Source organism: Numenius arquata, chromosome 7 (genome assembly GCF_964106895.1).
Source record: "Numenius arquata chromosome 7, bNumArq3.hap1.1, whole genome shotgun sequence".
Classification (NCBI taxonomy): Eukaryota; Metazoa; Chordata; class Aves; order Charadriiformes; family Scolopacidae; genus Numenius; species Numenius arquata.
Window position 1 is genome coordinate 2,617,524 of NC_133582.1, and position 25,291 is coordinate 2,642,814.

The window sequence follows — 25,291 nt, forward strand, 5'->3', positions numbered from 1 at the left end:
GGAGACACAGGATAGGAATTGCCTGGAATGAAGCGTCCACTCAAAGCTAAAAATAAATGAGAGTCAACCATCAGCTCTCTGAAGGAGCAGGAACACCCAGAAAAATTCAATTTCAACTTAGTAGCCTCTGCTTGATTGACAATTTGCAGGAAGAAACCCTTCTGACCCGAGTCAGTCGGTGCTGTACCCCTGACAGCAAATTCTAAGCAAAACAAGGATTAAACCGTACTAAAACATTCAGACAATCATAAACAGGGGATATGTTAACGTCCAAATTCACAAAAACTAGACATCATCACCGTTATGAAATACATGATTTATCACTTCCGGGGGGTTCCTAATTCTCACCGATTTATATAAAAAAATAAGATGTGGGAAAAGGGCAGAGACCGGGGTGAGGGAGAGGGAAACCACCAACACGCGACTGCACCCGGATGGTCTGATCCTTCTACCGTAGCACGGGCTCGCCATTAACTTCAAGTAGGGTCAAAATTACACCCTCTACAATTTCCACTGCAGAAATGAGGAAAATTCTCACGGGCTGCCTGAACCCGACCTTTTTAGGGTCAAGTTTTAAATACAACAATTTCAGTCACAATAGCTTCAAATAAATCCACAATATAACAAAAAGCTCACAAAGCCAAGAAAGTGATTCTATTAAAAATTTTCAGAAGGTACTTTTAAGTGTCAGAAAGTTGGGGAAAATACAAGCTCAGAGAAGGACCAACCAATGCAACCACCGTCCATCCTATCGAAGTAATTAAGGACCCACATGGAAAGAAAGTCATGGAACCGGGAATGGTACCAGACTTTGCGTTAATTAGACGACCAGCTCTAGCTACACACCTGGGGACAAAAAACTCACGACATCAGCTTCAGCAATCGTGTCCTTCTCAATGACTACGTGGCTGGAACTCTCATCCTTTGAACATCAACATGCAGGTTATTTATTTTTTTTTTAAATAATAAAACACCTATCTGCATTTACACAGCTTAATTAGTATTTGGCTATGAAAAGGTAGTGAATATAAAGCAAAACTAGTACGAATGTACCCACTTGCTTCAAGCTTTCTTACTGGATGTGTGACATTACACATTTTCAGTTTAAAAAAACCCAAGCTTAATGTTTTAAATACAACTATTGCTTTGTTGTAATATATATCTCACTACGTAATATAACGTAACCAGCAGAGGGTGGCCTTACAAGGCAGGGCAGTATCTGCTCCCTGATTCTACTACTCCATTCGTTTTCAAAGGCAATCGGATGAAATACAGGAATTTCAGAGATCACCTTCAAAACAAGCACATCAAATCTTTTTGTTTGGTTGGTTTTTTTGGTGTTTTTTTTGGTGTTTTTTTTGGTTTTGTTTTTTTTTTTTTGTTTCCTCAGCCCACGGCTTCTCAAGAAAGAAGCAACCTGAAAAAGAAAACGAAGGACCAAGGAGAGTCACGTTTTTTTCTTTACTACAGCACAGCCCTAAGAGCTTGGGTCTAAGCTTTTTGACACTGGTCAGGAAATCAAGGGACCTAAAAATAAGTGTGTGAGTATTCACAAACAAGGTCTATTCTTTTATCACGTGAAAGCATCATCTGCTTCACTGCCTAAAAACGTCAGAACCCAGTGTAATGAAAGCTCCTGCAGCAGAGCAGTAGGTAAATAAGGTTTTAACGAGGAGTCCCACGTCATCAACCAGATCCTTCCAACACACCTTTTCTTCTACTTAACTTTTTTACTACCGGTAACTGTTAGAAATATGGTCATGTTGAAATCCTTAAAGTGTGAAAAGCAGATGCTGGAATGTTTATCTGCTCAAGTAATAGGGACAGAGATCGTCTAGTGAAGTACGGCTGTCACTCTTCACAACTATTACTTCAGAAATACCCAGATATAACCACTACAGCTTTTCAAAAATGTCTATCAAGCTTTATTTAAACAATTGCTTTGCTTGATGTACCTAAGATAGATGAACAAAGATTAAAAAGGAAATTTAAAACTGACTGATAATGAATTTTAAAGTAAAAATATATAGTTCTTTCTTTAAAAATTAAAGAGCGCCGAGAAAGGCGGTGTGCATGTTTGCTTGAAAACTACATAAGCTGCCGTATTTTTTCCCCTTTTCAGATATTTTCTCTTTAATTTGTGGCAAAAAAATGCATTAAACTGGTCACGCTAAATAGCTGAGCTTAAGACTTGCTAGGAATCCTGACCAGCTTTCTCAAGCATAGCTGTGCATTTTTATATTTCAGGTTAACAAGCGCTGTCCCATCAAATCTGAGACTTCATTAGAGAAACCAACTCTGGCTTCTGGTCAACTTGGTAAGCCAGTGTAAGACATAAAATGCTGCACAAAAGAAGTCCCAACCCAAACAGGTCTATAGCTACAAACATAAGCAAATGATCAGCCTACAGGTGTGTTAACTCCACTGATTAGTTATTATTAGCTTATTCCACTTATTAGCTCCATAAGTAGCTTATGCCTCTTGGTATTGTATGTTTAACAAGTTTTTATTTAAGTACTTGGAAAAGTTTTTCAGCACCAAGAACTTTAGAGTTGCTGTTTCCCGTTAATGCACCTGCTCAGGGGAACAATTACACTTCACTCGTGATGTCATAATACAACGCTAAGTCAAAATAACTTTATCTTGCTGAAAGGATCCACTATTTCAGAGTTACAGAAGGTTCCAGTGAGATGTCCTTTTATCTCTGAACTTCAAGAATGCAAAGTTTTGTCCCCATTTTTCTTCCAGCTGTCATAAATTTTCTTTAGAAGAAAAAAGAACAAAAAAGGAAACGTAACTTGAAGGAGTTAAATCCAGGCTTTATCCTAAAATCTCCAGTAACTTGCTCCTGGGATGACAATTTTTAATGGATTTGGACAAAATCACATATTACTAAACTGATATTAAAATTGCAACTTCAAAAACTTTAACTTGTTAGAAAATTGACACTTTTCAATTCAGCTGCTTACACTGTACCCCGTTTTAATGTGTGGTTTTTAATACAGATGAAAGAAAAGCATACTCATCACACCAGCCACATCTTTGAATAAGCTATTAAGTATTTTGTGAAATAAACGAAAAAGTATCTAAGTCCTTACTTTGTTTAAAAACCGTTCATATTTAAGGTCTAAGTTTCATCACCAGTTGCTAATTAATAAACATACTGGAAAGAACACATGCAAGACCCAAGCTTCCTAGTTGTGGATACAATTTTATAGGTATATGTGGGACTATTGATCATGAGCTTCCAACAGAAAAGTGCCCAGAAAGCAAGCAAACATCTAGGATTCTGGCACAGATATCTAGATGAAGATATGTCCCAGTTTAAAAAAAGTGAAATCAATCATGTTTCTTTCCTACAACACCTGAAAACCTGTAAGAAGCCTCATCCACCCTTACAGCAGCTACAGTTTTTGAGACACTGTTTTTGAGTTTGAGACACAAAAACACTGTTTTTGAGAATGACTGTTGTCACTCTAGGTCTCAATGAAGAAGTCTTAGCCCCAGGATCAGAGTTTTTCAAAACCAGCCAAGAAATGCGATGGCACCCTGTATCTTCTCCAGCCCCGATGCCACAGGCAGGGCAGCCTCCCCCTCGGGCTTTGCAATTCTGAAGTTGGATTTTATTTTTTTTTTCCCCTTTTTTCCTCATGGTTTCCATAAAAGCAGGACAGAGGGCATAAGAACGACAAACACCAATCCAAGCAGTAACGGTGACACTGCTGTAGGAAACCACCACTGTTCTTGAAGAACCTGCTTTCCGTGCAAGCAACATTTACTCAGTGACACAGAAGAGAAAATGGTGTTTCTGAGAGAGAATCAAGCTTTCATTTCACAAATTTAACAGAGCTATTTGCCGTATCAAAGGAAGATGAAGGTGGAAGAGGGGGGAAAACAGGTTTGGTGAGGAAGTTATTTTTTTCCCTTCCTCCTCCTCCAAAAGAATCAGAAGGAATCCAACTCAAATCACCAGTTTCCAGACCTCCAGTTGTAATGCATTTCTGAAATATACTCATGGTATTCTATACGCTCTGACGAGATGTGCTTTGGTCTTTAGAAACAGTCTCATCGTCACATTCGCATCATCTGGAGATGTATAGGGTGACCTTCAGGTGTCAAAGGCTACGGTGGCTCAGCCTTTCAGCAAGTCCCATAAAGTCACAAAGACAGGAGGATTTTGAAGTATTGGGACCGGTGAATTTAACGCAACATGGTAAAAACATTCTTTTTCTATCAGTATTTCAAAGCGATGTTCAGAACACAAAAGGACTAAGGCCACCTTTGTACTGAGATCTAAGTGGGTTCCAGAAGTACCACCCACCCAGATGGTGTTGCAAAGAACACCATAACACAGGACAGTGCTCAGAGAGACTGTAACAACAATCAGTCCAAATGAACTCTTCACCATCACTAGGAGGAACACCTTAAGATCACAAGTTAGCAAAAGTCTGACCTTAACAGGCATCCAGGCACACAGGAGGCCCCTGAAGGACACGGATCGTGTCAGACCTAAGAAAGCCACCAGCTACAGCAAAGCCTGGACTTCTCAAAGACTCAACCCACAATGAGAGTCAGCCCAGTGAGACAGAGGAGCAACACCTGGTCACAGAACGATATGGGGTTGGAAGGGACCTCTGGAGATCATCTACTCCAACCCCCTGCCAGAGCAGGTCCCACAGGAACGTGTCCAGGTGGGTTTGGAATGTCTCCAGAGAAGGAGACTCCACCACCTTTCTGGGCAGCCTCTTCCAGGGCTCTGCCACCCTCACAGGAAAGAAGTTCCTCCTCATGTTTAGATGGAACTTCCTATGTTCCAGTTTGTGCCCGTTCCCTCTTGTCCTGTCCCTGGGCACCACTGAAAAAAGCCTGGCCCCATCGTCCTGACACCCACCCTTGAAGTATTTCTAGGCCTTGATCAGATCCCCCCTCAGTCTTCTCTAGTCAAGAAAGATCTTTTGGTTATTGGTTTTGTTTGGGGTTTGTTGGGGTTTGGTTTTTTTGAAATCTGTTGTCCAGGAGAACCATTTTTTATTTAAAGGCATCAGTTTTCTTGCTTGATTAATTTCTACGTCACACAAGGATTTCTTAAACGCCGTAAGGCTAGTCTTTATCAATTAATGCACGTTTCCCAGGGCAGTAATTGCAATGTCTACTTATGAAATCTGCTGAGTCGGATTTCAGATTCAGGCAAAGCAATTACATTCACAGATACAGTACAAAAATCCAATAAAAAAAAAATACAGCGACAAAGACTGTAAAAAGGCCTGCTCTCCCCCAGCCTTTCGCTCCTGCTGCTGTAGGACAGGTCTCGTACTTTCAGCGGCACAATGTCAAGTAACCGCAGTCACCATATATTCCTGCAACTGTTCATAAAGCTACGCTCTAAACCAAATTATTTAACAGAAAAAAAAAAAAAAAAGAGAAAAAGAACAGAGTTAGGGCCTGTACGTACCCTGAAATCTTTTAGGAAACTTTTAAAAATATTCTTCTACAGTGGCAGCCCACTCATGGGACAACTATCAGCTTTATCACAGGAGAAATGCCCCAGCGAGAACGCCTTTTGCAAACAGTCTGAATCGGCCGAGCTCAGCCACGAGAGGTACTGCTTAAATAAAAATACCCAAGTCCAAAAAATAAAAATCAAGGGCAGCACTATAATAACACAACCCAATTTGGGGTCAGACTTGAGGAACACCAATACTTAATGTCCAAACCGCAACACCAACAAAAACCCAATCACCAAACCAAACCCCACGCATTCACCTGATGTTACTGGGCACCTCCTTTTTGATCTGGAAGATTCTTAAGTCCCTGTAGTTTTCTTTTTTCTTCTCATACACTCTCGGAATTGAGTCATTTCTGCTTAAAGCCCACAGGAACCACAAGGTTAAGCTGCAGCACATCCCACCCGAGCGCCAACCCTGGCGTTCCTACCAAACTGACCGTGTCAGGTCTATTACAAAGAAATTTAGTGAGAACACCTGAAATAAAACAGATTCAGACAAGAACCAAGCAGTGCACAGCTTTTGTTTCTGATTTAACAAAGCACTAACCCTGCAAGTTCAAGAGCTTGCCTGAAGCTGGAAGCCAAAGGTCATTTCTACCATTTTCCAGTTTACCTAGAACCTGATTTCTGTACCCAAGAAAACAAGTCTAAAGCCACAGGCTACAGACTCACGCCTCTCCACAGCGGCACAACTCCCAAGAGAAAGTTGGGAAAAAGTCTTGTTTCGACATTTATAGCTCAGGCACCTTCCTGGGTAAGTGGCAGATGCTGAACTGAACACCTTGACACCAAGGAGAGAACAGAATCTGGGTCTTCAGTTTCCCAGCTCGACAGCTTAATATCAGTTATCACAGAATCACAGAATGGTTTGGGTTGGAAGGGACTTAAAAGACCACCCAGTTCCAACCCCCTGCCCTGGGCAGGGACACCTCCCACCAGACCAGGTTGCTCAAAGCCCCATCCAGCCTGGCCTTGAACCCCTCCAGGGATGGGGCAGCCACAGCTTCTCTGGGCAACCTGGGCCAGGGTCTCACCACCCTCACAGCAAAGAATTTCTTCCCCAGATCTCATCTCAATCTCCCCTCTTTCAGGTTAAAACTGTTCCCCCTCGTCCCATCACTCCACTCAGTGTTAGAAGAGTCCCTCCCCATCTCTCCTGGAGCTCCTTTAGGGACTGGAAGGGGCTCTAACTTCTCCCCGGAGCCTTCTCTTCTCCAGGCTGAACACCCCCAACTCTCTCAGCCTATAAAGGTTATGGCAACCCCAAAAGATGAGTGTCCCCTGCTCCCTTGCCCTGCTTTTAGGAGAGCGGGGATATCCCTCCCTTATCGGAAAGGTGTCTCACCACACAAGGGATCCCGATGCCTCATTGCAGCTTTGAGTAAGAAACTGCATTTCAAATACCTCTCTACGCACATTACCAAGCAGTGGCTTCTGCTAGACAGAGCACCAGACAGAGTATTCCCCCCCGGATCATCCATTAATACACCTACATCTCGTGTACTGCTCTGTGAACCGAGGATTTGGCAGGATACTGCATTCCACTGTGGAGGCTAAGGACCTCGGTCCCAAATAACCTGGATGCCACAACAGTCAAATCCTTCAGTGAATCCAGGCCCTGGGTAACAAGCCACAATTTCAACATTTACAAGGGTTTTTGCTGTACTTCTGTAGCAAAAAAACCCCCGATTTTTGTGAAATCTCTAAGCTCTGAAACAGCTGGCTGCAGCAACCACTTAAGGTTTATTACCCTGGTTTCTTCAGAACACTGCTAAATTCTTATCTCTACGGGGGAAATACAGCATGAGAAACTGCCCTGATGTCGCACCACCAAAGCAATGACCTCACCGATTCCCTGGAAAAAATGAACGACAAAAATACATTTTCCATTAGCAGCTGTATTAAGTCAGGACTGGCAGGGACATTACACAGGTCACAAAACAACAAGTACCTGTCTTTGCCTGTGCAATTTAAAACCATCCCAGGACTTCTCTGCTGCACCTCAACATTTTCTAAGAAGTTTTAACCCTCTCACTCTCGATATTTCCACAGCAAGTTTCTCTCTCTGGGGTAGCTGAATACATTCCTTGAGTCTGGCGGACTCAAGTCACTGAATGAAGGCAGTTCCCAATGCCCATGAACTCCAAGTTACGCGGTACTTACAGAATTACATCAAATGAAGTGAGGGCTACAGGTGAAAATGTGGAACATATAAAATATATACATACTCGCTGAGAGTAAACCCACGTGTGTAAACAGTCTCTTACGGGCCGGAGGTCACTATTAATTATACAGACCAAATCTGGCAAACAGATTGAAGACGCTTCCAGTTACCTGTGACTGTGCCGATCAATTTAATAGCAAATCTTAAGTTTAAAAATATGGGAGAGAAATTTTCTGTAAAACCACCAGAATCTCCCAGTGGTATCTATCTGTAACCAGCAAGCCACAAATGTGAATCCCCCATTTAAATTAAATACTAAACAAAAAGTGTATTTAGTTACTACAGCTTTGCAATTTCATTCACTGGCTGGATAAAAGGAATTAAGTTTCAAACTGATTGACACCACTTGCATCCCTCAGATTTTGGTTTCATTTTTGATACTGAAAATGAAAAAATTCAGGGGCAGGGGAGACGGACAAACAACTTAAAAACACCCAACTCTACTTTAGGGATTTGTCACAAGGCTTCAGACATACCAAGCCATCCATCCGGCGTGGGAATACCCAGCTGGACTATCATTAAGCTAACGGTCATCTAAGATTTTGCTAATTCAACCCACACCCCCGAAGTCTGCATTTTTTTTAAGGAGCTTTTATTACAACAAAGCCATCCAGTGCTAGTTCTGAAACCACAGGCACTGTTTTATCAGGCAAGGATATTAAGAGGTTCTTGCGTAGAAAAGCAGGTACCTCATGTCATTCGACTCTCTCAGGTTTGGTTCCTCCTCATGATGATCCCTGTCTGAGCCAAAAGAACCCCATCTGTAAAAATTTCCCACCCCCTGAATACAAATACCGTTTTTCACAGGTATGAGATGACATATTGACCAAGTCAACAAAGGTCACAATCAGGGTAATTTAACAGTAACTCATCTAGTGATGTTCCAGGCTGGTATTTCCTTCCCAGTTGGAAACTGGGAGAATACGGGCAGCTCTGTACGTATTCACACCCTTCCTCAGTAAACCAGGACACTGAACACCTGCAGCTCTGCAGAGGTGACATGCAATCAAGTCTCATTGTCTAGAGACATCTCCCCTACCCAGTCATCTGAGAAAACCTCTAATTTCCACCCGTGTCTTTGGAAGCATCAGACATGGAAGACTGGCTGGTGAAATATCCAGAGACTGTCGAGAGATGCCTCTCGCACACCTGGCTCATACGACTTATTCCTTGGTTTGAGACAACCAAATGCCAGAGTGACAATTCCCCTCGCCTCACACAGCGGGCAGACCTCCTCACGTTCATCTCTAGCATGAAGCTGCAGAGATCTGATTATCTACACACTTCTTTGACTCCAAAGATCTTAAAATGTATGTGATTTTTTTTACTCTTTTTAGATGTTTGTGTTGCACTGCACCCTTGAAATAAATATTTCACTCTTTCAGAGGGTTGCCTAACATCACAGGCAGCTGTAATTTAGATTCCAATAGCTCTTAAATGGACTTGTCTTATAAAAAGCAGATAAGCTCAGCCTCTTCTGACCTTAAATTCCACGAAAACTATCATACACCCACCAAAAGCAGTAGCGGAAAAGGCACCCTAACCACGTAATTAGAACATACACCTCAACTGGTAACAGCGAATGGCACCGAGTACTGAAGATCTGTACTCGTAGCTGCAAGAGGATTGTCTGGGATCCTTCCTACGCTGAGCTACAGGAATCGGTGCAGAGGGACAATACTGAACCTCAGCCAGCACTGAAGGAGGCTGGGCTTCTCTCTCTCCCATTAAACTCAGCAGAATTTCTTCAGAGATTCTATGAACCATACGTATGCTGCACATCTCAAAATCTTTCTTTAGGTTCAGAGTGACCTTCCTGCCTTGACTTCACTTCTAAATGCCCCCCCCACCTTTTTTTTTTTTTTCCCCTGTGAGTACATCTATAGCAGGTCTTTTCTTCAGATGATCTTCTTTATGCTGGTCTCCAAGACAGCCATTCTGCTCTGGCTGAAGGCTGGATGAAGCCCATTTGCCTACTCTCAGCATTCTCAACAATTCTTCATATTCTTTCTTAATTTTCTCCAGGAGACAAAGTTTGAATTGCACAATACATCATTACCTTTTTGAGGGGAAAAAAAGATATGTACGAAGACCCACTTAATATCAAGGAACAGATGGAAATACCTGTTGCATCCATCTTCCAGAAGAACAGTTTAGCACAGAACAGACCAAATATGAAACCTGCTTGCGGAGGAACTCCACACAGAAAGGCTGACAGTACTGAGTCCAACAGGCCAAGGCAGCAAAACAACAACATTGTGTGAGATCAGGGGACTCCCGAAGAGTTTTACCCAGATTGAGAATTAGCCACGCAAAAACAAACCAAGTTCCACCTTGGTTCCCCAGGCAGGAAACAGAGCACTGAAGGAGGGTCTCTGTCACCCTCTTACATGTGATCTCTGACAATGTACGCTAAGACTCCAATTTCATGTGGATGAAGCCTATAGAAAGATGACGCTATGAAATACAGCCAAAGAAACAACTTTTTATGTTCTACAGATTCAATCTTTGCCCCACTAAACTGAACAGGAATTTCTCTTGACTGCACGGGATGCAGGATCTTGCCCTACACACAAATGCATGCTTCAAGACGGTCTACGTAAGAACGTACTAAAAGCAAAAAGTTTAGAAGGGTTGCTTTGGCGTATCTGCATAAAGCACAATAATTACCATGTTGAAGTAAGACCGGATTTTGACCCCTCTTGCCAAATCCCAAACGATGACATTTCCATCATGTCCAGCAGAGAAGAGAACTCTTGGATCAAACGGATGAGGTTCAAGTACAAACACTTCATCTTCATGGCCCTGAAATTAAAGACACGGCAAGATGAACAAGAGGATTGTCTCAAATACTTACCCAGAAATTCAATACGGTAACACCAGGAACTGCAACATTAACCTATGGAAGCATCCAGCAAAGAACAACTGCTTTGACCACACATTTCTGGGTTTTTCTGGTAGCACTGTATTACACTCTTCTTTTTCCAGTTCCAATTTTAGCTTCCTAAGAAATATGTCAAGTACGTCACCTCCACAATGGCCCAATACTTTCGCCATGATTTTAAAAGATTGGAGTCTACAATATTTGGTATTTTTGGTTTTAATGCCCTGCAGACTTCGATTTGCTTAGGCAGAATAGCAGTTAGAAATTTAACTTGGGCCCATAAAGAATCAAATACGTCATTAAAAGTTACAGAACAACACCTCCAAAATTAATACTAAATTTTAAAGCTTTGCATGAAATATTTCCATCCCTAGCGGAGCATCTATTTGCCTAGAGTCACCTACTTCTCACTTAACCCAAAGTATCAGACATGAGTAAAAATATTGTTTGATTTATTCTAGCCAGAAGACTATTTTTTCACACCCACGGAATGATTAGGCTGCAGAAGTGTTTCCAGTTAAACAGGGCAAATTTATTCATTAATGGTATTTCAAAACATTTCTCACGTAAGATAAAGGTAAAAAGAAAGAACTGTTTCCTTCTGCCCTTTCAAGAAAACAGGAGAAGGAAAAAAATACCTTCAAAATGAGTTTCGGTTATCTCCATCAGCAATGCTGACTTGCAACTTTAAAGCTTTGTTTTCTAATAAGCAGTTGACAGACATCTCTATTACACTTTAATTATCTGGAAAAATGTGTTCAGGCAGTTTTCAGACAGAAAAAAAATGCGTAAGGAAGAATTTTGATGCTGTATACATCAATTTTGCATTCAGGATTGATAAATGAAGATGGAACACCTTACCATGAGAATGTGAATGAGTTGGCCAGTGAAAGAATTCCAAACTTTCAGAGTCATGTTATTTACTGCTGTTATGACAGAGTTGTCGTGGCGGTCCCACGCCACCATGGTCACTTTCAGTTTCGTGATTTTATCTTCAACTCCTTGTAAACTTTGTCTAAAACAGAAGAGCAAAAAGTTTTAAAGCAATCCTAGTTTGTCTGAACATTTTTATGGCCCTAACAAGTGAAAATGCTTCTGTATTTTGCTTTATTATTAAATATAGAAGCACTACTTCAAGAAACTGGAGAAATGAAAAATGTTTTCCATTATGTAGCACATACAACAGAACTGTAGATGCTTTAACAATGACTGTTGGGTCCTCTTAATATGTTAAAGAATATCGTGATCTGTTTTTCCAGAAAACGCCCCCTGATACATGACCTACCCCAATTAAATTTGATAGCTACGCTATTTGTTGTGACATTTGAAGAGCGAAAATCCAAACTAGTCACCCAGTGAAGAGTAATTTGTCCTGGAGAATATTTGTAATAAGCATTTATAAATACAGAGAGAAATATTCTGATCCCTTTAGGTGAGTTAAATTCTCAGGCTGTATTTAGTATCATACCATCCCCCTTACATCACCCTACTGCGAGTAATAATGGCGCTTCACCGTGAATGTGTTTTATTTTCACCATACGAAAACCAAACACCAGCCATCTGTAATATAACCTATCGGAATACTCCCAAAATTACATTTTGGTCACTGTGGTTTAAAGACGAACCGCCATTGAATTCTCTAGCACATTAATTTCTGGGAAAAACATCAACCAAATGCAACAACAGCGTGTTACCACCAAGTAGGCAGACAGAATTTTCCATATAGTAAGCGCTACAATACGTTACACAATCGTATATATTGTACAACTCAAGAATAGAAAGTGTAGTTAGAGCCAGATTTCTTTCCAGATTCAATGCAGAACCCAGGAGGCTTTATAAAGCTGAATTCACTCTTTCCTTTCAGTGCAGCAATTTCATTCGCTTTGATAAAATTGTGCTTGTGCAGAAAAGATCAAATTTGGAACTGCACTTATCTCTCTAGTCAAAAGGACAGAGCAGAATTCGGCTAAAGGTGCTTCACTGAAATGAGCAGTTCGGTTTCTCAAGGAAGTTCCGTGTTTGTGACTACAATGAAAAAGAAACTATTCCTTTTTTCCCAGATGAGTTAAAACTAAGAATTTTTACAGAGTAATTCAGTCTGTTCTCAAAGCACCAGTGTTTTATACAATCTTGTCCAGCTGTTTTATATTTGTGTTTTGTTGCATCTGCCCAGAACTGACAAGATACTCTCTGATCTGAACATCTAATGAAATTACAGCTTATTAGGCTTCTCTTCCATCCCTCTCTTGGTCTTTCGGACATCTTTCCACAGGATTACTCCCGAAATGAATTTTTTTTAGCTTCTCCTATTAAATAGCATCCTTCAAACCACTCAGTATGATCAATAAGGGGAAAAGGTTTACCACTTAAATCCGTTATAACCATTTCTAATGTATGGCAGTTGGAAAACATCTCTATGCCAAAATAAAAAGGTTCAAGCCAAAATTCCTATGAAGTCATTTCTCCATCTTTAAGTCTCTCCTGTTGCTTGTTCTAGTGTACAGAAGCGTCCCGTACCTACAAAGCCTTGTAAACGTTGAGATTATTTTAACAAATGAGAACCTGTTACAGAGCAAGCGATTTATTTGCTCTGGCACGTGGTATGAAAGAACCCAACCCTGCTTTTCTGGGCACGCAGACCCCACAATATCTCCAAGTATTACTAAAATGCAAGCAGGCTCAACAACAGATCTGACCTGGTTTTCTTGCTCCAGAAATAAACACCTATAAAAAAGCCATATAATTCTGACCTTTAATGGGTTTTGAGTATCTTTTATTCTTTTAATCTACTCAAAATACCAGTGGAGCTATTCTCAGGACAAGCCAGTTTCCACAGCTGAATATGTAGTCAAATATTTGTCTTCATTGGACCTGAAGAATTAGACAAGTGTATTGTGCATTTAAGCAATAATAATTTAAGAAGGCCTTCCCCACCATCCTCTTTTTTCCTTTCTCTCTTTTCTTGTTATTTTTTAAGTAAGTCAGCAAATTGTATCAATGGCCTTCAAGTATCTACCTGATACATCACTTACCCTGCTGGGCGAGTAGCCATATCTAACAAAATGCTCTTCCATTCCCTTCGCTTAAATTGCCAGATTCGTGCTGTTCCATCACGGCTACCGCTCACAAATCTAACAAAAGGGGGAAAAAAATGTTACTCAGAGATCAAAGGCAGATCTGTACAGAAAAGAACACCTGAAAATTCAAATTTCAGAACTTAGAACTCAAAAAAGGAAGTTATAACTAAGAAACAGTTTCCCTCTCCTGAGCCCCTTCTGAACTAACTGCACCTTGACCTTTGGTGCTCTCTACCGAGTTGTGACACTGCAAATATATGTAAAAATAATTGTATTTTATATATGAATATACATACACATCCATTTCTTAAGAAGAAATTGCAAGAATTTTTATACTCCTTAACTTTGGCAAATTCAAAATATTTTAATCATTCATTACAATGAAAACAAGTATAAAACTGAAGGAGTATTATTAAAACAGAACAGTGTGAACCCAATAGTTATAGATCATTCTACTGGATGAACCTCAAAACATAAAGCAATTATTATTGTTTTGTAACTACTTCCAGGAACGGGTATTAACAAGTGTCCACAAAGTCAAAAAACAAGCTCTGAACAAATAAATTGTGTGCTTACCTGCTACTACTATTAGAAAACTGAATGCTGTCAACTTTGTCCTGTATAAAAAAAGAGTAGAAAAGGGGCAAAAAAATCAATTATTATTCCAAATTATCCAAATTTATCCAAATTATTATTTTAATCAAATACATATGTAATTTTTAAAAAGTATTTACAGTATGAAACTCCAACTCTGATATCTTCTCTGGCTGACCTGATCCAAAGAAATAAACCCTAATGATGTGATCTGTACTCCCAGTGGCCAAAAACATTCCACCTGAGAAAAACAAACAGATAAGTCTTAAGAAAAAAAAAAAAAAAGAGCAATCTAATGTTATTACAGTATTTTTAAACGACTGTAACATTAAATACTTAAATTTATCCCCTTACATTTATAGCTGTATCTCATTTCAGCTATGCTTGTAACTGACCTTTAAGTAAAAACAAGATTTAGGAACTTGAAAGTTTAACTGGAGTTGAATTACCTTACATTTGCTGTCAGATAAACAGGCGTCTGCAGAGCTATGGGAGAGATCAGGTAACTACAGCAATTTGTTACTGACTAAGCCCTTAGAAGCCTTAATCTTAACAAAAAATGAATGGAACTAGAACTGCAGGACACTTTCTGAAAGTCAGCTTCTGTCATTTTGATATTTTATCCAATTATTTATGTTGCATTTTTCAATTGCCAACCCTGGAATCAATGGAATTTAGACCGTGAGAACCTGGTAATCAACACCTTCCTATCCTAATCCCTCTAAATTCCACCTCAGATAAAGCCGACTCCCGGAATCACTCTGAGAAAAAGGCATACATTGTGTTTAAAAAGACTTGCAGTCACAAGAGACTTACTTTCAACACTCTCGATTTAACCGTTTTCAAGAATTTCTGTATCACCAAGAGCTAATGCATAGATTGTGAATTTCTATTTGAAATATTCTGGCCTTTTTAATAGCTACTTCAACTCAGTTCCATCTTATTAACAAGAAATATGGTATTCTAACTTTATTTTACTCTCCAATGACTTCCTACATTGATACAAGAAAAGAAATAAATAATAATAATAAAAAAAGTCTTTTACCGGCACTAAAAGAAGAACAGATCATTTGGACTCCGGGCCGAGGGCGTTCTGTAAACTTCGTTGGCCTCGGACTACAAATAAAGAAACAGTTAAATAGTTTCCTAATAGGGCTTGATAAAATAAGTCAGTATTTTAGAAATAAAGCACAGAAGGACAAAATTAAATATGAAGGAACAGATGGCTGCCCATCTATCAACAATTTGGTGTTGACTATGCTTCATGATCTGATCTTTAGGAAACTAAGACATCCAGATGGACTAAGTAATCCACGTATCAAGGAGAGCTGTATCCCAAGTTAATTCCCATTCCCATCTAATACTGCTCTACAGAACACTCTCATGGAGTGGTTCAGGTTGGAAGGGACCTTAAAGATCATCCAGTTCCAACCCCCTGCCACGGGCAGGGACACCTCCCACTAGACCAGGTTGCTCTCCTGAAGTCACCGGCAAAGCAGAACAGAAGACACTAAAGCCAGTTGTCCACCATGATGAGTTTTAAACCACTGGGTGTACTGGATCTCTGGTTATACAAGAGAGAAACAGAGCACGGTGCTCTTTATAGAAAAGCATATAAGGGAAATTTAAATAAATTCACAGTTTTTCACAGTATTAGAATATACCTGTTTCTTCAAAGGACATACATTCTTTGTGGGCTGGTTTCAAATAGTGCCCAAAGGACGTCAGGACAATGGCTAGGAGGTTGTAAGGAATTTTACTTTATGGCCTGTGCTTTCTTTTTAGGTGTTTCAGAACCAAAAACGTTCAAACAGAACTAAAGCTTTGATGGATTTGGCACTTTAAGAGTGTATAAAACCCAAACAAATCAGATTTGATTCTTCAATCTTGCTTCAGTTCTGCTCATGCACTGCAGCACTCTCAAACCAGAAGGTGGTCGTGCAGAGCATGCCATCCTAAATCTTCACTCCAAGGATAAACTCACTGGAGAACAGCAGCATTACACCCACAAATGTCACCACTGAAGATTTGTTTTAACATAAAAAAATGCATATTCATAACTTATCCAACATTTTCTCTTTTAAAAGCAAAACTGCCCATATAATTCACAGACTCACAGAACGGTATGGGGTTGGAAAGAACCTCTGGAGATCATCTACTCCAACCCCCTGCCAGAGCAGGGTCACCCAGAGCAGGTCCCACAGGAACGTGCCCAGGCGGGTTTGGAATGTCTCCAGAGAAGGAGACTCCACCACCTCTCTGGGCAGCCTCTTCCAGGGCTCTGCCACCCTCACAGGAAAGAAGTTCCTCCTCATGTTTAGATGGAACTTCTCATGTTCAAGTTTGTGCCCATTCCCTCTTGTCCTGTCACTGGGCACCACTGACGAAAAAGACTGACACCCACCCTTTAAGTATTTATTGGCGTTGGTCAGATCCCCCTTCAGTCTTCTCTTCTCCAGACTAAAAAGACCCAGTCCCTCAGCCTTTCCTCATAGGAGAGATGCTCCAGGCCCCTCATCATCTTTGTAGCCCTAATTCATTTCAGCTGAAGGCAGATGCATGAGACCTTTCTCCACAAATCAGCTACTGCTATCTCCAAGAAAGTAGGAAGCGTTAAACCTTAGTGGTGCCTGTGCATAAAACAAAGTAATAAACACCAGTAATAGCAGTTTAGAAATCTTTCTCCAAGTCGTCCATTCTGGCTGTTTCTGGGAATTTTTCCTCTAGGAGTTTTGAGGTAGCTCCCTGCAGGCTCACGACAAGGAAACTTCACAACAAAACAAACTAAACGAGACAAAGGTCTATTCTACAAAAGGGCTGAAAGCCCATCGTTAACTAACATGAGAAGAACTCTGGGACGATTCAACACGCAGCTTGCAGAATTTGGAGCAAGTGTAAATAGATAAATGGGCTGCTGTTTTCTTCCACTCTGGTTTGTGAGCTCTGCCTTTGGAGTCAGGACAGCTGCAAAACAGCAAGTACACACTTACGCTCTAGCCTGGATAAATTCTCCAATTTACGCCTCTCTAATGTGTGTTATTTTAGGCATTAGGAGACAAAAGATCATGGCATTCTTTCACAACAGAGCAGAACGTGGTCTCTGCAAAACGAGCTGGCCAATCAATATTTTTGGGGAAAGAAAGGGGACAAAAGCATACTTTCTTGCAGCATGCAGAAACCAAGCTAATTGTTTTCTCTTTACATATATTCTCAGTCCAATTAATTAAGTGGCTGGAAGGCACTGAGATCCCTTCGCAAACATTTCATGGAGAGGTCCAGAAAAGCCCTGGTGAACCATTCTCCTCCTGGAGGAGACACATATTAAGCTCATCAGAAAACCAGAACCAAGAGGGGCGGCAGTCAAAAAAGAACCTGCCCTCAGAGCAGCAGCAAAGCTGCCGTTTGGTCTCAATTTGTGCCTCATCAAAGGGACACTCTCACCCATACAAACTTCTTAAGATCATCTTCAAAATGCAGCAAAATAGCGAAGGAATTAAGTTATCTAAGCCAAGCCCTGCAGACTAACCTCACCCTGGACGTGGAGTGGCTCAAACTTCTTCCCAGAACACGCACGTGTGATACAACCTCTCCAAATGAAGTCTTTGCTCACAAGATAACAACTAAAGTTCAGAATATCTGAATTCTGATGTATGACCAGCCCCTTTAACATCAAGCGCCTTCTGTTTAAGAAAGCAGATGGGAAGTATTACACCAACGACAAATGAGAAATCAACGTCTGGTCCAAAACAGGAACACCAAAATCATCAGCATGTGTTTTTCCTAAGGTTTTTCTTTTCCCTTTTTTAATTATGGTGTGGGAAAAATAGAAAAGAAGAGAAGTATAAGAAGCTCTTCTACACAAATTTGTGAGACAGTTCTGCCAGTCACAGGCTAATGTGGGAAACTACTCGTGATCCAAACAGGTGGTAGAAGAATAACAAGAAAACTCAGCATCTTTCTCAGAGAAGATACACATGCAAGTATTTTGCAGTACAACTAATTTAACCTTGATGCACTGACCAGCTGTAGTAAACTCTACCTTAAACTTGAGGCAGATTATTCTTCAATTTCTGCTGACACGAGGATGATTCTCTCTCTTCTCCCTCCTGTCAACTGACACGGGATCTGACTCGTCCAGAATAGCAACAGATGGCTAAATATGGGGAAAGTCTTGGTTGACTGAATTTTTAATTATTTCCTGTCTTGTTTGGGCCACATTCCTTGACTTCCTTTACCTAAAGAAACAACCAACCCTACCATTCAACCCAACCTCCCTGAAAGGAGGGTGTAGCCGGGGGGGGTCGGTCTCTTCTCCCAAGGAACAGGCGATGGGACAAGAGGAAATGGCCTCAAGTTGCGCCAGGGGAGGTTCAGATTGGATACTGGGAAAAATTTCTACACAGAAAGGGTTGTCAAGCCTTGGAACGGGCTGCCCAGGGAAGTGGTTGAGGCACCATCCCTAGAGGTATTTAAAAGATGGGTTGCCATAGCGCTTAGAGACATGGGTTAGTGATGGTTTCTTTTTATCAGTTAGGTTGATGATTGGACTAGATGATCTTAAAGGTCCCTTCCAACCCAAACCATTCTATGATTCCTCTTCTATGTGGAAACCAGTGTCTTATCTTTCATCCGATGGCACCAAATCTCCTGTAATGTGCGTCCTTTTGCAGTTTATGAGAACAGAGCTCTGTCACCAACCACCTCCTGTCTGGGCCATACGTGTGACCTTGGTACTGAACATCACAGAACCACAGAATCTTCTTGGTTGGAAGGGACCTTTGAGATCATCGAGTCCAACCACAAAAAAAAACCCAAACCAAACCAAAAAAACCACCACACAAAACAAACACCCACAACCACACACCACACCCACCCACCCACAGACACAACCCAACAATCTTGGGCACTAGAGCATGCCCTGAAGTGCCATGGCTACACACTTAAATACCTCCAGAGATGGTGACTCCACCACCTCCCTGGGCAGGCTGTTCCAGTGCCTGACCACTCTCTCAGGAAAGTCATTCTTCCTAATATCTAATCTAAACCTCCCCTGCCCCAACTTCAGACCATTTCCTCTGGTCCTGCCATTATTCCCTTGGGAGAAGAGGCCAACACCCACCTCTCTGCAACCTCCTTTCAGGGAGTTGTAGAGGGCAATGAGGTCTCCCCTCAGCCTCCTCTTCTCCAAACTAAACATGCCCAGTTCCCTCAGCCTCTCCTCATATGACTTGTTCTCCAGACCCCTCACCAGCTTGGTGGCTCTCCTCTGGACACGCTCCAGCAGCTCAATGTCCTAACATGCCTCACTTAACAACATTATCCAAAACCTGGGAGCCTCTAATTTCAGAGATACTATTAATACTGCAGCAGAGCTGCTGGTAAAGCTGAACATAAGGATTTTTGCGATTTAAGAATGAAACAAAACAAACATTTGCAGAGATCAAGAAAACCAAACAGAGCTGGGGTAGGGGACGAGACATTAGAAGGGTTAAAGGACATCAAAGGCCATTTTAATTGCAAATACTCCAGTTTTCAAAGTAGTGACTTTTCCAATTTTTCATGATCTGTTGAGATAAATAATCACTCTACAATATTTTGATCTTATTAAGTGGGGAATAAAGAACAATTTTGAGTTTCCTCTTTTCCTGAAGAAGCTGACAGGGAAAGATTCCCTTCAGAGGGAGTTCCCAGGAGGGACTAAATCCAGTTTTCAGTTACAGACAGGGAGTTGATCCAGTTAACTTCACCACCCAAGCTGGGTTCCACTGAAACAGTTTCCAGTGCAGTTAAGAACAAACTGGATTATTTTCCATTCGAGAGCACCCTGAACACAGTGGTGTATCCAAATGCTGCCTTTCCCATATTTAATGAAAAAGTTCAGCCAAGTATTGCTGGTGCTGCCAACCATCCTCAAACTACAATCTACCCCATGATCGTCATGAGGCTGCCCAACAGCTCATCATCTTAACTCGCTGTCAGATGATTCAAGTAGTGCAGGGGGTGGGGTGTGTATATATATATTTTTTCCTTTTATTTTTTTCTTTAAGCAGCTGAAATTTCAAGACTTTGCCACCAGTCCCCATTAAAAGCACTGGATGATTTACTAACACGCTGTCATCACTGACAGCAATGGGATTCTTGAAGGACAAGCTGCAGTAAAGCTCAGGAGGAGCATGAAATCAAGTTCTGATTTAGGGATGTGACAGCACCTTCACCCATGCTACTCAGATCTTCTGGTCTTGCTTGAAAGCTCCCATTTCTCCTTTCTGGGCTGGGAGTGGTGCTGGAACCGAGATACAGGGCAGCAAGCTCAGACCTTGAATATTTGTGGGAAGAGATCTTTTCTCTGCCAGCTTTCCTCCTTTCTAGACATACTGGGGAAAATTACACTGGAGTCTTAGTTTCCCAGTATCGTTAAGTTTCATTTACTGGAATGAGCATGACAAACATAGGTTGAAAAGTTCAGTTTAGCACATTAAGTAAAACTTCCTGTAACTAAGGAATTCCCCAGAACTACCATATTCTGCAGTTCAGGAAGAGCTACACTAAGACTTTTCTGGGTTTCCAACTATTTTCACTGAATTTCACTGAATTTTTTTTTAGAGTTGGAAGGGACCGTATAGATCATCTAGTCCAACTCCCCTGCTGAAGCAGGATTGCTTAGAGAATGCTACTCAGGACTGCATCCAGGCGGGTCTTGAAAATCTCCAAAGAAGGGGACTCCACAACCTCCCTGGGCAGCCTGTTCCAGGGCTCCGTCACCCTCACCGTGAAGAAATTCTTCCTCATATTCGAGTGGAACCTCCTATGTTCCAGCTTGTGCCCGTTGCCCCTTGTCCTGTCACTGGGAACCACTGAAAAGAGTCTGGCTCCCTCCTCCTTCAACCCACCCTTGAAATACTTATAGGCGTTAATAAGGTCTCCCCTCAGCCTTCTCTTCTTCAGGCTAAAGAGTCCCAGCTCTCTTAGCCTTTCATTTTGATACCATAAACAACATACAGTTATGTTCCAGTCCCAAAAGACTCATTCAGACTTTACCATATTTTTAACAAGTTTTAGCTTGGATGAAAAAGCATCAATTACATCAAATACATAACAGCTCTACTAAGTTCAAACCAAGATCTAAAACCAGTATCCTGCCACCAAAATAGCCAAAAGTAGATATGTAAGAGCAGAAAAAGCACACAGTGCCTTTAAATATCTTTGTATAATGCATAATATCTTATGGCAAGGAGTTTCATAACTGCATGTTTTATAAAGAACCATCTCCTTCCCACCTGGAATTGGCCACCTTCACTTGATACCCTCAGTAAAGTAAGGGCCAACAAATAATTCCTCACGATATTCATGACTGTCCGTGTCATCTTTTTCCAGACTGAAGAAATGCAGCTTAAAGTGTTCCTCGGTACAAAATAATTCCCAAACAGAAAGTGAGGAGGGTACAAATTCCAGTCTCAAAATCTACTCTGTCATTGAGCAACACGAATCACTGACTTGTGTTACCAGAACCACGTCCTCGCTGCGCTGCATGAGACACATGAATTCATCTGTTTTCCCTTCGCCACTGCCTGATCACATCTGCTGTGACTACTTATAGATGAAAGCATTACTCACAAATCATCTATTTCTTTCATATTTGCTGAGTGCATCTCACTGAAAAAATTTATTCTACACTTAAATATCACCACGGAAAGGAATTAGTTGAGAATCCCCTACCATAACTGACGCCAGCTTTCTCACTCCCTAAAGTTTTACCTCTGGACAAATCCCGTCCAACTCTGATTCATCCAAACATTCAGGATTTCTACACACTCCTCTCCCAGCTCATATGGTATAACCCACTTAAGTCTCATGGATTCTGCTATTCTCTAATAACGGGATTTGTTTCAAAATTCAGTTCCATAGACTTGAACTTTACTTAGGAAAAGGGGAAAAGAAAAGAAGGAAAAAATTAGGAGAGAGAAGCACGTGGGCTCAAAAGGTTTACAAATCAGGTAGATGAAGGTTTCACCTTGTCAACAAGAGCTCAGACTTAAGAGACCTTAAGAAAAAATAACATGGTGGCAACTCCTCTCCTTCGCATGTTAAAAATGAGCACGTGAACCATCCCTTCCTCTCCTCAGTAAGAAGGAAAGTCTGTCTTTACAGCACACACCAGGCAGCAGAGGATTAACAGCCTGAAAAGCGGCTTCATCTACAGTATCAAAAAAAGAGCCAAAACACCCAGAGAACATCAAAATAGTTAAGGTCCAGACAACCAGAGCAGTTCCCAAGCAAACACACCTACAAGCCCTGCGCAACCGTGGCACGCCACAAGAAAGAGATTCTTACAGCAATTACTACCCAAACTACAAGACAATGGAAACTACTTGCCAGGAAAATATGTAAGAACCACTTCCCATCCCCAAAGCTAAATTACTCATGTTCACTAAAACATTTTTCAATTTTAAGGTACAGGTGTTTTGCGATAAAGGAAAAGGAGCAAAAAGTATTTGAAAGCCATTGAACAAGTTAATTAAAAAAAGCCTAAACAACCTATCTCTATTTGAGGGTCCTGACAACATTTATATCATCTTATACTTTGAAGGCAGAAACTTCGGGCTCAACTTCAGCCACCAACACGCAGCTGCCCAAGAATTGTGCCTCCTGCCACACTACAGTAAAGAGCAACCATGAAAAGGTAATACAGATAAAGAAAGAACAAACATCAAAACCATCCCATCCTAATTTATACTAGGGTTTTCAAGTCTAAATTGCAATCATTTCATCAATATAATTTTCATTTGGGATTAAGAGATGAGAACAGAACCGGAAAGGACCGACTTTGACATTATATTACACTCCTCCCCCCCCCAAAAAAAAAGCAGTAAGACTTTTTTAATAAATTAACAAATACAGCAAAACTGGGTATACGGTTATTTCCTTCATTCCACAAAATGTTGTATTATCAACTTAGTCCTTAAAGGATAAGCAAGCTGTAGCTACATCAGCAATAGATCATACCCAACAACCACACAGTGAACCAGTCAGTGACAAGTCAAATTTTTCTCAAAACATTTGTACATCATTATTAATTTAAAAAAAAAAAAAAAGAAGAAGAAGAAAAAAAGAAATAGCAACAAATAAAATCGCAACTAACTTTATTTTAAGGGTGCCAGCATCCCACAGCCAAAAGCATATTGTTCCATCTGCCCCGGTTGAAGATAAGTATCTCTTTGAGCCACTGCACAGTGGAGAGAACTGGGGGGAAAGGGAAGGGAAGAAAAAAAGAAGAAGGTCTCCTGTTAATCTGTTCCAGATGTGCTGAGGAGTTCCTCAAGTCATTGACTTCTCACCAAGAAAAATAATCAAGTATAAGGGAAATAAATGGCAACGAACAGCAAAATAACACGCTGCTGCACTCTCTTTGTTCAGAACAACCCTCCTGGGTTACTTGCCAAAGGACTCTGGGTTCTCCCTCCCCACATCCCGAGTTGTGCAACAACAGGCAACTCTACACAGAAAAAAAATCCCAAAATATTCAGCAGCGACTGCAGTTCTCAACGTACCTGCACTCATAACCACCACCTGCAAAGGAATGACACCTCAAAATAGAACTACCCACATGCATCACGCAATGTTTTTCAACAGGGGTTCAGGCATTTTGACAATAAACACCTGTTATTTCACAATAAGCCGTGAAAATTCCTTCTCACTTCACAGCGTAGTGACCAGGCTCCCATTTTTATTACACAGAGCATTCTCGGGTGGTTCCTTTTTCAGTCAAATGGTGCATTTCATCGCTCGGGTGAGCTCAGAAAGCAACAACCTACCTGCAGCGATGTTATGGAGGCGCTGTGGCCCTGCAGAACCGCTAAGGGCGCGCAAGTTCGAAGGCACCAAACTCGGATCATTTTATCGCAGCTCCCAGCGGCTATCATGGTGTTTTCGTAGTTCACCGCCATGTCGGATATTTCAGCCGCGTGCCCCCTCAGGGTGGCCAACAGCCTTCCATCATCCGTCGCCCAGATTTTTACGAGGCAATCATCTGACCCCTAGAAGTAAGTCAGAAACAATTTCAACCATCATTAGCTGCTTTGATGGTACAGTTAATTAACACAATGAACTGGAAACCAGTGAAAAACTAGTGCCATACATGGATAAATAATCCCCCCTCATGTTTTTAACAGTTTTCCACACCGCCTTCAAAACACAACATAAGCTTACATTAATTCTCAACAGTCCATACAAAGCATGATGCATTTGTAAGAAAGAGCACAAATCCCACAGCAAGTTGGATTCGTGCTCTTCAGGAAGACACTTCTTCCAAAACTCCAGCAGAAACAGAAAAGGCTGGTGCAATACACGAAAATGAAAACTGACATCAATTGTGACATGAATGATGAATCGGTACCATGTTTGTCATTTAGCATTACACCCACTTACATTCACAGAACGATATGGGGTTGGAAGGGACCTCTGGAGACCATCTACTCCAACCCCCTGCCAGAGCAGGTCCACCCAGAGCAGGTCCCACAGGAACATGTCCAGGCGGGTTTGGAATGTCTCCAGAGAAGGAGACTTCACCACCTCTCTGGGCAGCCTCTTCCAGGGCTCTGCCACCATCAAAGTCAAGATGTTCCTCCTCATGTTTAGGTGGAGCTTCCTCTGTTCAAGTTTGTGCCCGTTCCCTCTTGTCCTGTCACTGGGCACCACTGAAAAAAGACTGGCCCCATCCTCCTGACACCCACCCTTTAAGTATTTATAGGCCTTGACCAGATCCCCCCTCAGTCTTCTCTTCTGCAGACTAAAAAGACCCAGTCCCTCAGCCTTCCCTCACCAGAGAGATGCTCCACGTCCCTCATCATCTTTGTAGCCCTCTGCTGGACCCTCTCCAGCAGTTCCCTGTCCTTCTTAAACCGGGGAGCCCAGAACTGGTCCCAGTGCTCCAGATGGGGCCTCTCCAGGACAGAGCAGAGGGGGAGGATGACCTCCCTCCACCTGCTGGTCATGTTCTTCCTGATGCA

The 25,291-nt window shown here is 41.5% G+C and overlaps 1 protein-coding gene across 1 annotated transcript in view; it reads right to left on the minus strand.

Moving 5' to 3' along the window:
- The window catches only part of PHIP (PHIP subunit of CUL4-Ring ligase complex), a 95,981-nt gene that overhangs the window by 46,323 nt on the left and 24,367 nt on the right, over nucleotides 1-25,291 (minus strand). Inside the window, exons 8-15 of the mRNA XM_074150227.1 lie at nucleotides 24,098-24,319; nucleotides 23,425-23,525; nucleotides 15,331-15,401; nucleotides 14,426-14,526; nucleotides 14,268-14,308; nucleotides 13,647-13,745; nucleotides 11,476-11,629; nucleotides 10,401-10,535 (exon numbers count right to left, since the gene is read on the minus strand). Coding sequence (XP_074006328.1) covers nucleotides 10,401-10,535; nucleotides 11,476-11,629; nucleotides 13,647-13,745; nucleotides 14,268-14,308; nucleotides 14,426-14,526; nucleotides 15,331-15,401; nucleotides 23,425-23,525; nucleotides 24,098-24,319 — 924 coding nt within the window. The remainder of the gene's footprint in view (nucleotides 1-10,400; nucleotides 10,536-11,475; nucleotides 11,630-13,646; nucleotides 13,746-14,267; nucleotides 14,309-14,425; nucleotides 14,527-15,330; nucleotides 15,402-23,424; nucleotides 23,526-24,097; nucleotides 24,320-25,291) is intronic.